This window comes from Patagioenas fasciata, chromosome 19 (genome assembly GCF_037038585.1).
Source record: "Patagioenas fasciata isolate bPatFas1 chromosome 19, bPatFas1.hap1, whole genome shotgun sequence".
In the NCBI taxonomy this organism is placed as follows: domain Eukaryota; kingdom Metazoa; phylum Chordata; class Aves; order Columbiformes; family Columbidae; genus Patagioenas; species Patagioenas fasciata.
In genome coordinates, this window is record NC_092538.1 from 3,262,636 (window position 1) to 3,273,686 (window position 11,051).

Here is an 11,051-nt window from a genome sequence, read left to right on the forward strand (position 1 = left end):
GCAAGTCAGGTCTCTTAAGGAACAGTAAACCAGTGTGTGCAGTTCAGATTTGCGTGTGGCTTCAGCGTCCCATGGAGATGCTGGAGCACCACCCGTGAGCAGCGTCCTCTGTGTGCTCGGGCTCTGCGGTGACTGTGGTGCCTCTGCCGGTTCATTCCAGGGGTTGTGCCCCAGAAGAGCAGTTCCAACCTATGCCAAAAGAGTCGATGTGACAGTTCCAGTGTTAAACGAAGAGGGGGATGTCATTGAAGGCCATGACTGCGAAAGTAAACCGCAGGTATGTTGAAAGGTGTTTGCCTTCCATGGATCCTGCATTTCAGCATTTGAGGAAGAAGGAGGACACATCTTGGAAGATGTGACAGTGAATTTGGAGTTGCTTTGCTCTTCTGGTTTGTACCATCGTGAGCAACTCCTAAGGACCAGAGCTTGCTCAGCACCTTCTGTCACGAGCAGGAGCCTGCATCCCTAAATCCTGCCTTGTCCTACTGCATCTCGCAGGCGTAGCCTTGGGGCCAGGGCTGCGAGCAGGGTCGGGCAGCATCCCAAGGGCACAGCATTTTCCCCAGAAATCAAGGGTGCAGATGTCAGGCCTTGCATTTTTGCCAAGGAACAACCCTTGTTTCTGCACCAAGCAGGAAGCTCCTGCACTCTGGGTGTTCCTTACCAACACATTCTGTCTCTGGTCTCATCACTATAGTAGGGACCAAGCCTTGATGTTTAATACTGTGGAATAATGCTACCTTCCTCCCTCCATGAGTTACTTTTCCCTATTTCTCTTTGGACAGAGAGGAGAAAGACGGGAGGAGAAAGACAATCTGCAGGAAGCCTATAGCGATCTGAAAACCGATGCAATCCAACTAGAAGAGAGAAATGTCTTCTGTGGCTCCTACAGTGTTCGTGTCCTCATGGACCAGTGAGTAGATTGCCTGGCTGCTCTCTGCACTAACCCTGTAGGGCCCAACAGCAGCTCCTGCAAACCCGTTCTGTTCCCTGCGGTCCTTCTGTGGGAATGTGTGGCTGGAGGGGAGAGTCCCTCAGCATCAGTGTTGAAAAATCCTCAGTGTCAAATCCAGTTTTTAATAAAGATAGCAGGGGAATTTTTAAAGGCTTAAGGGTTGGTGATCCCCAGTGTATCACAAAAGGATACAGAGCACTCTCCCTGTTTTAGAATTACAGAATTGTGTTGATTGGAAAAGACCCTCAAGATCATGGAGTCCAAACATTAACCCACCCCTAGCACTGACCCATGTTCCTGAGAACCTCATGTCCGTCTGTCCAGCCCTCCAGGGATGGTGACTCCAGCACTGCCCTGGGCAGCCTGTTCCAATGCCCCACAGCCCTTTGGGGAAGAAATTGTTCCCCACATCCAACCTCAACCTCCCCTGGTGCAACTTGAGGCCATTTCCTCTGCTCCTGGCGCTTGTTCCTGGGGAGCAGAGCCCGACCCCCCTGGCTCCAAGCTCCTTTCAGGCAGTTCAGAGATCAGAAGGTCTCCCCTCAGCTCCTGTTCTCCAGCTGAACCCCCCAGGTCCCTCAGCCGCTCCCATCACACTTGTGCTCCAGCCCCTCACCAGCTCCGTTCCCTTCTCTCAACTCACTCCAGCACCTATTGAGCTTATTCTCCAGATACAACCTTAAATATGCAGAATTAGGGACCTTGGCTGTGGTGCCCTGCAAAGGATTCACCCATTTAAGTGTGTTGTGTGTCAGGTTGCTCAGTGAAGACCATTAAGCATCAGAGAAATCCCTGTCACAACCTTAGACATGTTGTACCTTGTCACCTGGCTAAAGCTCATCTCAGTCGCTGTTTCTTATCCAGATCAGACCAGAGCAGAATAATCCACTACAGTGGTGGTGACCTGGTAGCCGTTGGCTCTGCAAGCCGAAAAGTGCGGTTCCTTGGCATGCCGGGGACGAAAGAAGTGCCGCCTCTGCTCTCTGGTAGTGCTGGGAGCAAAGCTCTGCTCCTCGATGAGAACAAAGGCTTGGTCCTCAGCACAGGCTTTGATCTCAGCATCAGGTGAGCAGCACAGGGACCGTGCCACGGGATTACCAGCCTCTTGGAATATCCAGGAAAACATTCATCTTTAGTCCTTCCAGCCCATCTTCGGAATCTTCCTTCCCTCACTTTCGTTATAGTAACGAGGAAAGGACAGTAGATAAGGAAACAACCCCCACTCACATAGGACAGCTTCTCTTTTCCGGTTTCACCTGGTGACGCACAGGTCTTCCTAAAGTGCCTCAAAACACCAGATGTTTCCCAAAGGCACTTGCTGTGAGATTCTGGCCTTGCTAAGGTCAGCACTGAGTTCAGCAAGGCTGGGTTTATCTGTGACAGTTTGGCTGAGCAGGTTTAACAGCCTGGTACCCGCTGCACAGCTGCTCCTTTGCAGACACTGCCCCCTCAGACAAGGAGATGCTCAGCTCTTCCGTGTTATTCATCTCTACATCTCGAGAGTATCACAAGGAGGGGTAAAAGCTGAACAGCAGGCTGTCTGGCTCTGGCACAGCAATACCAGAAATTCATGAAAGGCAGCACTTAAAAAGGGAAAGAGTTTACAGTGACTCAGGCTCTGACCCCCCTGCTCTTCCCTGCTTCAAAATGTTTGTCTGAACAGGTGCTGGTGTTCTCCGAGGCCAACAGGAATCACATTGACACCAGCCACTAAAGAAACAATTTTATCTGCAGAGCTCTACATTTTAAGGTTAATTGGAGGTAGCTGTGCCTAAGGTGGAATCTAGACATGTGTTTCCAGGTAGTCTGCAGGTAGAACAAATGATATTGGTAAAAAATTACTACTAATCCTGACTTGATCATTCCAAATACTCTGACACCTTAGTGGAATGACTCCTGGCTTTAGCCTAGTGTGTAGAGGAGAAACGCTGGGCCTGTTAAGTAGGAAATAATAAAATGAATAAGCCATCAATTAAGTTAATCGCTGTATTCCTGTTTTGGTTGGTCCTTTGTAGGTGCTGGAATATCTACAGTGGTGCTTGTGTGAAAGTCTTCGATGGTCACCGTGGGACAGTCACCTGCTTGGATTTACACGAAGAGCAGCTCGTGTCGGGAGCCAGGGATGGGATGGTAAAAGGTGAGACCAGGAGCTTCCAGACAAAGGCCGGGAGTAGCGAGATGGGCAGAGTGCTGGAGGTGTGACGGGTGACACGGGCAGCGTCTGAATAGAGCAAGGGCATCCATTGGAGGGTGGAGTTTAGCATCCCATTTCGATTCCAGAGCAGCCGAAGCTGTGGCCACGTGCACATGCAAGGTCTCTGTGTCACTGCATAAATTCTCGTTACTTCTGCTTTTATTCACTTTTAAAGGTTTTGTGGCTCTAAGGCCACACCAGCTCTCGGGGAAAATGGTATCAGCTTGCAGCTTTGCCAGAGGTTTCTTTACTATTAATTTGTGACCTTTCTCCCCCTTGCTCCCAACAGTGTGGAATCTGAGGAGTGGGCGATGTCTCCAGACCCTGCAGCACAGCAGCGCTGTCTGGGTGGTCAGAACCGACGGTGCCCGCGTTGTCAGCGGGTGCGAGCGAGGGCTGGTCAGAGTCTGGGCTGCGGATACGGGCGCTCTGATCAAAGTGAGTTTCTTCTTAGGTGGATCGTTTTGTGCTAAATGTTTAAAAATCTGTGCTAGTTCATCACAGCCTTTGGTTCTTGCCGAAAATTTTCTGAAGAAAAAAAAAAAGCCCCAAACCAAAGGCAGCCTAAACTGGTAAAAGAAACCACAGATTTATTTGTAAGCAAATAATATAAAACTTGTTTGCAAACAACTGTCAATTTTAATGCAGGGTTTGATGTGCTGTGCCTGACCCCTTCATTCCTGTAGAAACGTTCACCTCTGCTCCTGCAGGAACATTCAGACCCTGGGAAGAGGTTGGGGTCTGACCAACAGCTCTTGGGGTTGGGTCTCACCTGTCAGCCTAAAATATGAAACCTTCACAACTGGTAACAGTTGATGCAGCTGAAGCAGCTGGATGGCTGCTCTGCATTTTAAAGGTCGAGGCTGGAGACTGCTAATTACCTTAGCAGATGTCCAGAATCAGTGTTAGTCCACATTTGAGAGGAGTGAAGCTCTTTCTGTCTGCAAATTGACAGCAATCTAGCTGCAAATTGAGAGCATCTCAGATGCAGGATTTCCCAGCTCCAGCTGAGCTACATTTGCGATTGTCCCTTTCATTACAGTCAGGGCCATTGGGTCTCTTCTCTCCTGGGTGAGTATTCAATGGATGATAAAGGTCTTGGTGTGGTGACATCTATTGAGCACATAAATAAAGATGGAAAATTAATGTTAATTCCACACCAGCAGCTCATTATCAGCAGCGAGCCCGAAATATTTCTGGTGACTATAAACCCAACAGTTATCCACAGAGTATATTGGTACATTAGAATAATACCTGATAAAACTACAATATAGTACATGAGGCTGGTATTGGGAATGCCATAGGATACCTTGGCGTATTTACATCTAGATTACTGAGGGTTACACCTATTTCTTTTACTTTGCAGACATTAGAGGAGCACCAAGGCCCAGTGAAGTGCTTGTCCTTTGACCAGTGGCACCTTGTCACAGGCAGCACCGATGGGAGCGCCCTGGGATGGAGCATGTTGGGAAAGCTGAGCAGATGCCTCGTAGCTTTCCACCACCCAAAGTAGGAATCGGATGCGTTTGGAGTTGTATTCAGCAATCTACTAAGTCTGTAAAGAAAACATCTTCCTTATAGAAACACAGAATGCCTTAATTATCAAGCTTAGTATCTGAAATATCCCCACATTCAACAGTCTTCATCTTTAAAAGTGTCAGGCACTATGTGATCATAACCAGTGTTTGTCAGTTAAGACCTATAACAACCTCAAATGCAAATATTGCAACCACTTGTTCACGAACAGGGATGGCAGGGCATAGTCTAATAATCCAAGGATCATAACCTGTATGCAAGAGGGTGTCATGCTACCTGGTCAAGAGAAGACACGGTCTATGTCAGAGGTGGCCAAGTTATATGCTGAACCCTGCCAACTGTGTACTATGTTATTTTCTAATACTCATTACAACTGTACCATCAGATTATTTTCTTTTACTTTCCTGGACATAAAAATGCAATTCAAAACACGGCAGATGGCCACAGCCACAGTGGCTGCTCTGAGTATGCGCTGGGTTGGTTGGTTTGGGCAGGGAGGGATTATGAAGGACTTCGCTACCAGGCCTTTGAAATATCTCCATGAGCTTCTTTATTCAGGCTGTTGATGGAGGCAGAGCTCTGCATCTCCTCCAGGACAAAAGAGGGAGCTGATCGCGTCTCCTCGGGAAAGCACGGTGGATGTCCCAGCGCTGCGTGTTGTGTTTCCAGGGAAGTCGTGTCTCTGCAGCTCCTCTATCTCCGGGTCATCAGCGGCTGCGCTGACGGGAACATCCGTGTATTTAACTACCTGACTGGGACCTGCCTGAAAGTGCTGACGGCCGAAACCAGCGGGGGCCCCATCTCTTCTGTCCATGTGTCAGAAAACAGGTTGGTGAGGGCAGCTGTCGTCTATGAACTAAACTAGGTAGATAACTTGGTAATTGAAGGAATTAAGCATTTTTCCTTCTCACAAATAAGCTTTAAAGGGCTCTACTGCTTGTTGACTGCTTTAATAACTTGGTTTTGTTAGCAGTGGCTAAAAATAGATTTGCTTACTCCATCCAGCAATTGACAATTTCCCGTTTCTATCCAACTTAAGACACACAGAGGAACTGGCTGCCCGGGCAAGCGGTGGAGTCCCCATCCCCGAAGGTATTTTAAAGATGTGGCACCTCAGGCCGTGGCTCAGCGGTGGACTCGGCAGTGCCGAGTTTATGGTCGACTTCATGATCTTAATGGTTTTTTCCAGCTTAAAAGATTTTATGGACCAACTGTAAAGTTGAATTGAGCACCCAAATTTCTTAGCAGGTTGGGGACTCGAGCCAAGGCCTGACAAAGCCTCTACCTGTTCCCTGCCTTACTGCCTCTTTGTAAAAGCCAGCAGTGGAAAGTTCTCCCAGGTGTCCTCACATCTGCACCTCTGAACTGAAGGTGGTTCCCAGCTTCTGCATAAGCAATGGCTAAAATGCTGGTGTTTTGGTCACAGCTCTGAACCACAGCAAAATATGGGCTGCTATGAAGAAAACTCCATCCCAGCCAGGCCCGCTCCACCCCTCCAATTTCCATTAAATGTCCCTCATAATATGGTGTCTCCAGTTTCTTTTGGCATTGCACTGATCTAGCTCACTCTACTGCTGCAAGTTTTCATCCTAATCATCTTACAACTAAATTTATTATAGAGCTGAACGAAAAGAGCCCCACAGAGCTCACACAGAGGTTGGGTTACCATGTGCAGCACCACCAATGGGGTTAATTGTTCCTGCTCCCTTAAACAAGTGCGGGTCATCTCAGAGCTGTTGAAGTGCCTGCAGGCACTAAGCCCTGGGTTAATGGTATTGGTGCTTTCACAGCTTTTCCTTCCCTCCTTCAGGATGGTGATAAATTCTCCAGCCGTAGTGCTGGTGTTCCAGTTTGAGGACGTCAGCTGGGACTACACCTTGGATGCTGCCCGAGAGGTGGCGGGGAAGACCAACCAGCAGCAGGCGACTTGGAGCAGAACCGCGGTTCCCAGCTGGCGAAGGCTGTACCACGACCGGATGCGCCGCCTGGCTCTGGAACCAGAAGGTGCTGGCGGCTCCTGTTTTCAACCTGGGTCCGCTGCCGGTCACTGAAAGGCTGGGGAACACCTCAAAACATTACAAACGGCCTCTGCAACACGCTGGCGTTTCCTAAAATGAATTTGAAATAATTGCAAGTATATGGCTGCCTTCGTCTTAATCAATATAGAGACTCTGTGCTTTTCTAAAGTGCGGTCTGGGAGGTGTGCTGTTGGTTTCAATGGTTCCGTCACTTGTAGGCTTTTGTAAAACTTTTGTGCCTTTTTAGAAAGGTTTGGTATAAATTCGAGACATTTGCCAAGACAGTGTGTGCACATCCGCAGGCGTCGCAAGAAGAGCCAGAGGGCACGGGTGTGCTGCAAAGAGCGAGCTTCATTTTAGTTCCCTCTCTACCGGGGGATCTCCGAAGCCTCACGGGAGCTCCCAGCAGAGGTGACACCGGCAGGGACGCAGGCGCTGGTCAGTTCAGCCCTGCTGGGAGCTCTGAGCTGCTGAGCTCACCTGTGCTTCGAGGCTTCAGGCAGGCGCAGCCTCCTGCTCTTTCTCACAACAGAGCAGGAATCTCAGCCATAGTGATGAGGTGCCTGGAGTTTCTCACAGGCCTATGGTATCTAACACAGAGGTTCTGCTCGTCAAGCACACAAGGTCAGTAAAACAATGAGTGTGATGTGTGTGCTTTTTTACAGACAGGTGCAAGTCACTTGAGCGTATTTACATTTAACTAAGCTCCTCACCAAATCTTCCGCTATATCCCCATACAGACAGGCGCTGTCGTTTTTCCAGCTCAGTAACAGAGAAATCAGTATTATTCACATTATTACAGCTGGTGTGCAGGGAAACAGGCTGCTGGTTCAGTTCTGATTTATTAGAAAATACTCCAGAAAGCCACAGGACACCTGCGTTTGGGATCTGCCATCCGTGGGAAATGCAATTGGACATGAGCAGGCACCTTTTAAATCGTAACACAGTGATTTTTTTTAATCAGCAGTTATTTAATGCAGGACGTATCACAGATCTTCCAGCTCCACAGTCAAACTGTGTATTGCAGGGAAACTGAGAAAGTTTTCATGCTTTTAAGGCCACCGGGTGTTGACCTCACTGATGTGGCTCTACTTGGTAAGGGACGCACAGTTTGTAGAAACAGGAAACAAATAGGAGTGCAATGATGATCAGAAAAACTATTTTTGACTCCTGCTGTGTTGTATTTTTGGGAACAGGTAGCAGACTCCAACATGGCCCTTCTGTCAATGTACCTGCGCATCTTGACAAGGCAGAATCCACTTGGCAATTTGGAAAGAGAAGAGGTGAAAGTGGTGCCATGTCCGTTGACAAGTTCCTCTTATCGCTCAACACGCTGCAGAATGCCCGCAAGGCAGCCGCCCTCAGGTACCCCGTTCATCGCCACGCAGAAGTCAGGGAAGTCTGTGAAAGTGAGCAACACCACCCTGAAAAGGTACAAATACACAAACCCTCCCTGCAACGCAAAAACGATCAGGCAGCCCAGCTCCAACGTGCCAAATTGCACAGTGATTCTCTGACCCCAAGGGTAATCTCTGTGCCCTTTGAAACCAAAATGCTGCAGCTCAAGCTGAAAAACTCTTTGCATGGCCCCACTGTGAAGTCCTCCATCCCTGCTCCCTCTGTTGTGCGGCTCAAGACTTGCTCTGGGTTGCTGAAGGAAAAGAAAGCTCCTGGGGAAGTCATTCCTCCCCCTGGAGATGGGGTTCAGGTTGTTGATCCCGTTACAGCTGCTGCTGAGAGGACCAAACCAACGCATGCGACCATTGCACAAACGGGAAACAAAGTGGTTTCCAGGAGAAAAATCTCTTTTTGCACGAGTGCTGCAGACCCTTCCCAGCCTAACGGTGGGTTCAGGCTTCTGACGGAAAAATGGAAGGAGCGGTGCGAGGCAGCTGTTGCAGCTCAGTGTAAGGCAGAGCAGCAGCTCACGGAAGAACGGGAGCGAGCGCGCAGGAAAGCCTGGCTACGGAAAGCGAAAGGCCTGCCTGTGGACTCTTTCACTGGGGAGGGGAAGATACCCGCTCCTGAGCTGGGCTTTAATACATTTATCTGAGCTGATCCCTCAGTCCAACAACCAACCGTTATCTGAGGGTTCTGGCGTCCAGATGCCACGACCCCTGTAGTTTCTAAGTATAAAAGATGTCTCCCCTGTATGTTTTTTCTGAAGAGATATTCTTGGTGTATTCAGCTATTTCCCAAGGCAGTGAGTGGACTGAGTCCTGTCCTGGATTTATCCTGCTAGACCTGCTGGTAATACAGACACTAATAAAGCTCGACATATGTCTCCAAGGTGTCTCAATGATAATAATAAATCTTATTGGAGATTGGGTGGATTGATTAGAGTTTATAAGCTGAAGAAGTGTGTACCGAGCCTAGGGGTTGGTGATCAGTGTCGCAAAGTCTACGTGGAGGCCGGTAACTAGTGGTGTAGCACACAGGGCAGTCCTGGGTCTGATTTTGTCTGACATGTTTGTTATAACGGTGTGGATGAGGGGGTGCTGTAAGCAGCAGTTTCACTCTGGGAAACTCTCCTCACAGTAGAGTGGTGGTGATTTTTGCTTCATTTATTTGAGCGTCATCTTCAACTTCCAAACCCTGTGATTAAGTCAGGCCTCACAGTGAAAAATAATGATAGTTGTCCCTCAAAGAAAAAAATGAATGGGTAATTAAAACTAAGGGTCCATGTAGAACCGTGAAGATGTGGGAGCAGGACTGTTGTAGATCTGGGGATGAGCAAGGCTGAGAGGTTGGGTATTTGCCTCATTGCAGCACATCCGTGGTGTGCTACAGGGATTATGGTGTCTGAGGTGGCTTTGCTGACTTCAGTTTTAGAACAGGAAGCAGCAAGGATTTCACACTTGGCCACAGAATGGCACTTTCTGAAAAGCAATTGGGCTCAATCCCAGCACGGCCTTTGGCACAGCCCCTGGGGAAAAATCTAATAAAGGGAGACTGGTGGAAAAACATCACAGAAAGACTGATGACTTTTCAGTTGTGCTGAAGTGAGAAGGATTAGTGTTGTCTTCCTATTTGTAGCCAACAAATCAGCATCTCCCCGTGGGTGTGGATGCTCGGGCACTTCTAAGATGCTGCAGCCAACAGAAACAGCAAGAAATGAGTGAAAAGGCAGCGCTGGAGCCAGTCCTGCCCTCGGCTGTAGCTCAGCGCACGATGCGAAGCTGGGACCTGGGCATCTGAGATGCCTTGAAAGGAAATTAACATATGGGAAGATGTCATACATGGTATGTGAAATCACTTATGAAGGTAACTATAAGGAGGTTGTTTTACTATCTTTGCAATTAATTTCTGAATTAAATTGACCTTTCCGTGCACCCAGTCCGTGGGCGAGCAGAGGTGACAGAGGGACACTGGTGTGTGCAGGGCATGATGCGGCCACACACACGGAGATGAAACCAGAGAGCTGGCAAGAGAGTTTTGGTGGAGTTCTGCTGTAAACAGGTGCCACTTGTGTTGTACTTGTGTCATCCATAAAGTGTAGATAATATAACCCTGATTCAATAATCATAGAATCATTTCAAGATTGAGTCCAACCATGACCCACCCCTGGCACTGCCACATGTCCTGAGAACCTCATCTCTGCATCATTCAAACCCCTCCAGGACTGGTGACTCCAGCACTGCCCGTCAGCATGGGGACGGTCACGTCCTACTGCTGTCTGCTCCCAGAGACGACTGGTGGAGCAGGTGGCTCTGCAGGGCCAGCACCGGGCAGGGGGACGTGGTAGATGGGACCTCCCGCTGCCTTCCGGGCCATGGCCAGAGCCTGGGCATCCTCCTGCACGGCCTCACACAGGCAGGGGAGCTGCTCCCTGTTCCCACGGAGCTTTTCTTGTTCCCTCTGTGGTCCAATGCTTGCCACCCCACCGGCCACCTTCATGCTCCCACATCCCCACCTAAAAGCGCCACCCGTGCTCAAAGCCTTGGAGACAGCCCCAAGGTCTGGAGAGAACTCATGGGCTGGGCTCTGCTGGGACAGGGAGAGACAGGCAAGGATGGTCAGAAATCCCAACAGGCAGGGGCAGGGACAGTCGCCGTGGGACGCGTCCCCGCTATGCTCTCCTACCATCATCGCTGCTCCTACCGTCTCTCTCCGCAAAGGAAACCATCACGTTCCGAGGATCGCTCGACATGGGGCCACCGCCATTCTCCTCACTTGGGACGGGCCGCCAGGAGGAGCCTGGTGCGGGTCCCCAAAGACCCCAGCAGGGATGGACACCCCACGTACCTCATTGCTCTCATCGAGGATCTTGCACTCAGGGGGCAGGTGGGCTGCCCACTGCTCCAGGTACTGCAGCTTCTGGCCCAAGCACTGGAGCTTCTCCTCCACC

At 49.5% G+C, this 11,051-nt stretch overlaps 2 protein-coding genes across 2 annotated transcripts; both read left to right on the forward strand.

Moving 5' to 3' along the window:
* Positions 1–1,764: 1,764 nt before the first annotated feature.
* Positions 1,765–7,063, forward strand: LOC136110219 (F-box/WD repeat-containing protein 10-like). The gene is made up of 9 exons (XM_071817147.1): positions 1,765–1,769; positions 1,820–1,941; positions 2,409–2,472; positions 2,971–3,092; positions 3,439–3,587; positions 4,516–4,658; positions 5,355–5,513; positions 6,496–6,689; positions 6,951–7,063. Exons 1-9 carry the CDS (start codon positions 1,765–1,767, stop codon positions 7,061–7,063), a joined length of 1,071 nt encoding a protein of 356 aa, XP_071673248.1.
* A 458-nt stretch (positions 7,064–7,521) lies between these two features.
* Positions 7,522–8,900, forward strand: LOC139829432 (F-box/WD repeat-containing protein 10-like). Its single transcript, XM_071816933.1, has one exon. It carries the CDS (start codon positions 7,845–7,847, stop codon positions 8,754–8,756), a length of 912 nt encoding a protein of 303 aa, XP_071673034.1. The 5' UTR covers positions 7,522–7,844; the 3' UTR covers positions 8,757–8,900.
* The last annotated feature ends 2,151 nt before the right edge of the window (positions 8,901–11,051 follow it).

Excerpts from the sequence above, each read along its gene's own strand:
- LOC139829432 (XM_071816933.1), top strand. The coding sequence starts at position 7,845 with ATGATGATCAGAAAAACTATTTTTGACTCCTGCTGTGTTGTATTTTTG.
- LOC136110219 (XM_071817147.1), top strand. Across the intron at positions 1,942-2,408 it reads AGTGCCGCCTCTGCTCTCTG|ACAAGGAGATGCTCAGCTCT; the intron begins GTAGTGCTGGGA and ends CTGCCCCCTCAG. Across the intron at positions 3,093-3,438 it reads CAGGGATGGGATGGTAAAAG|TGTGGAATCTGAGGAGTGGG; the intron begins GTGAGACCAGGA and ends TGCTCCCAACAG.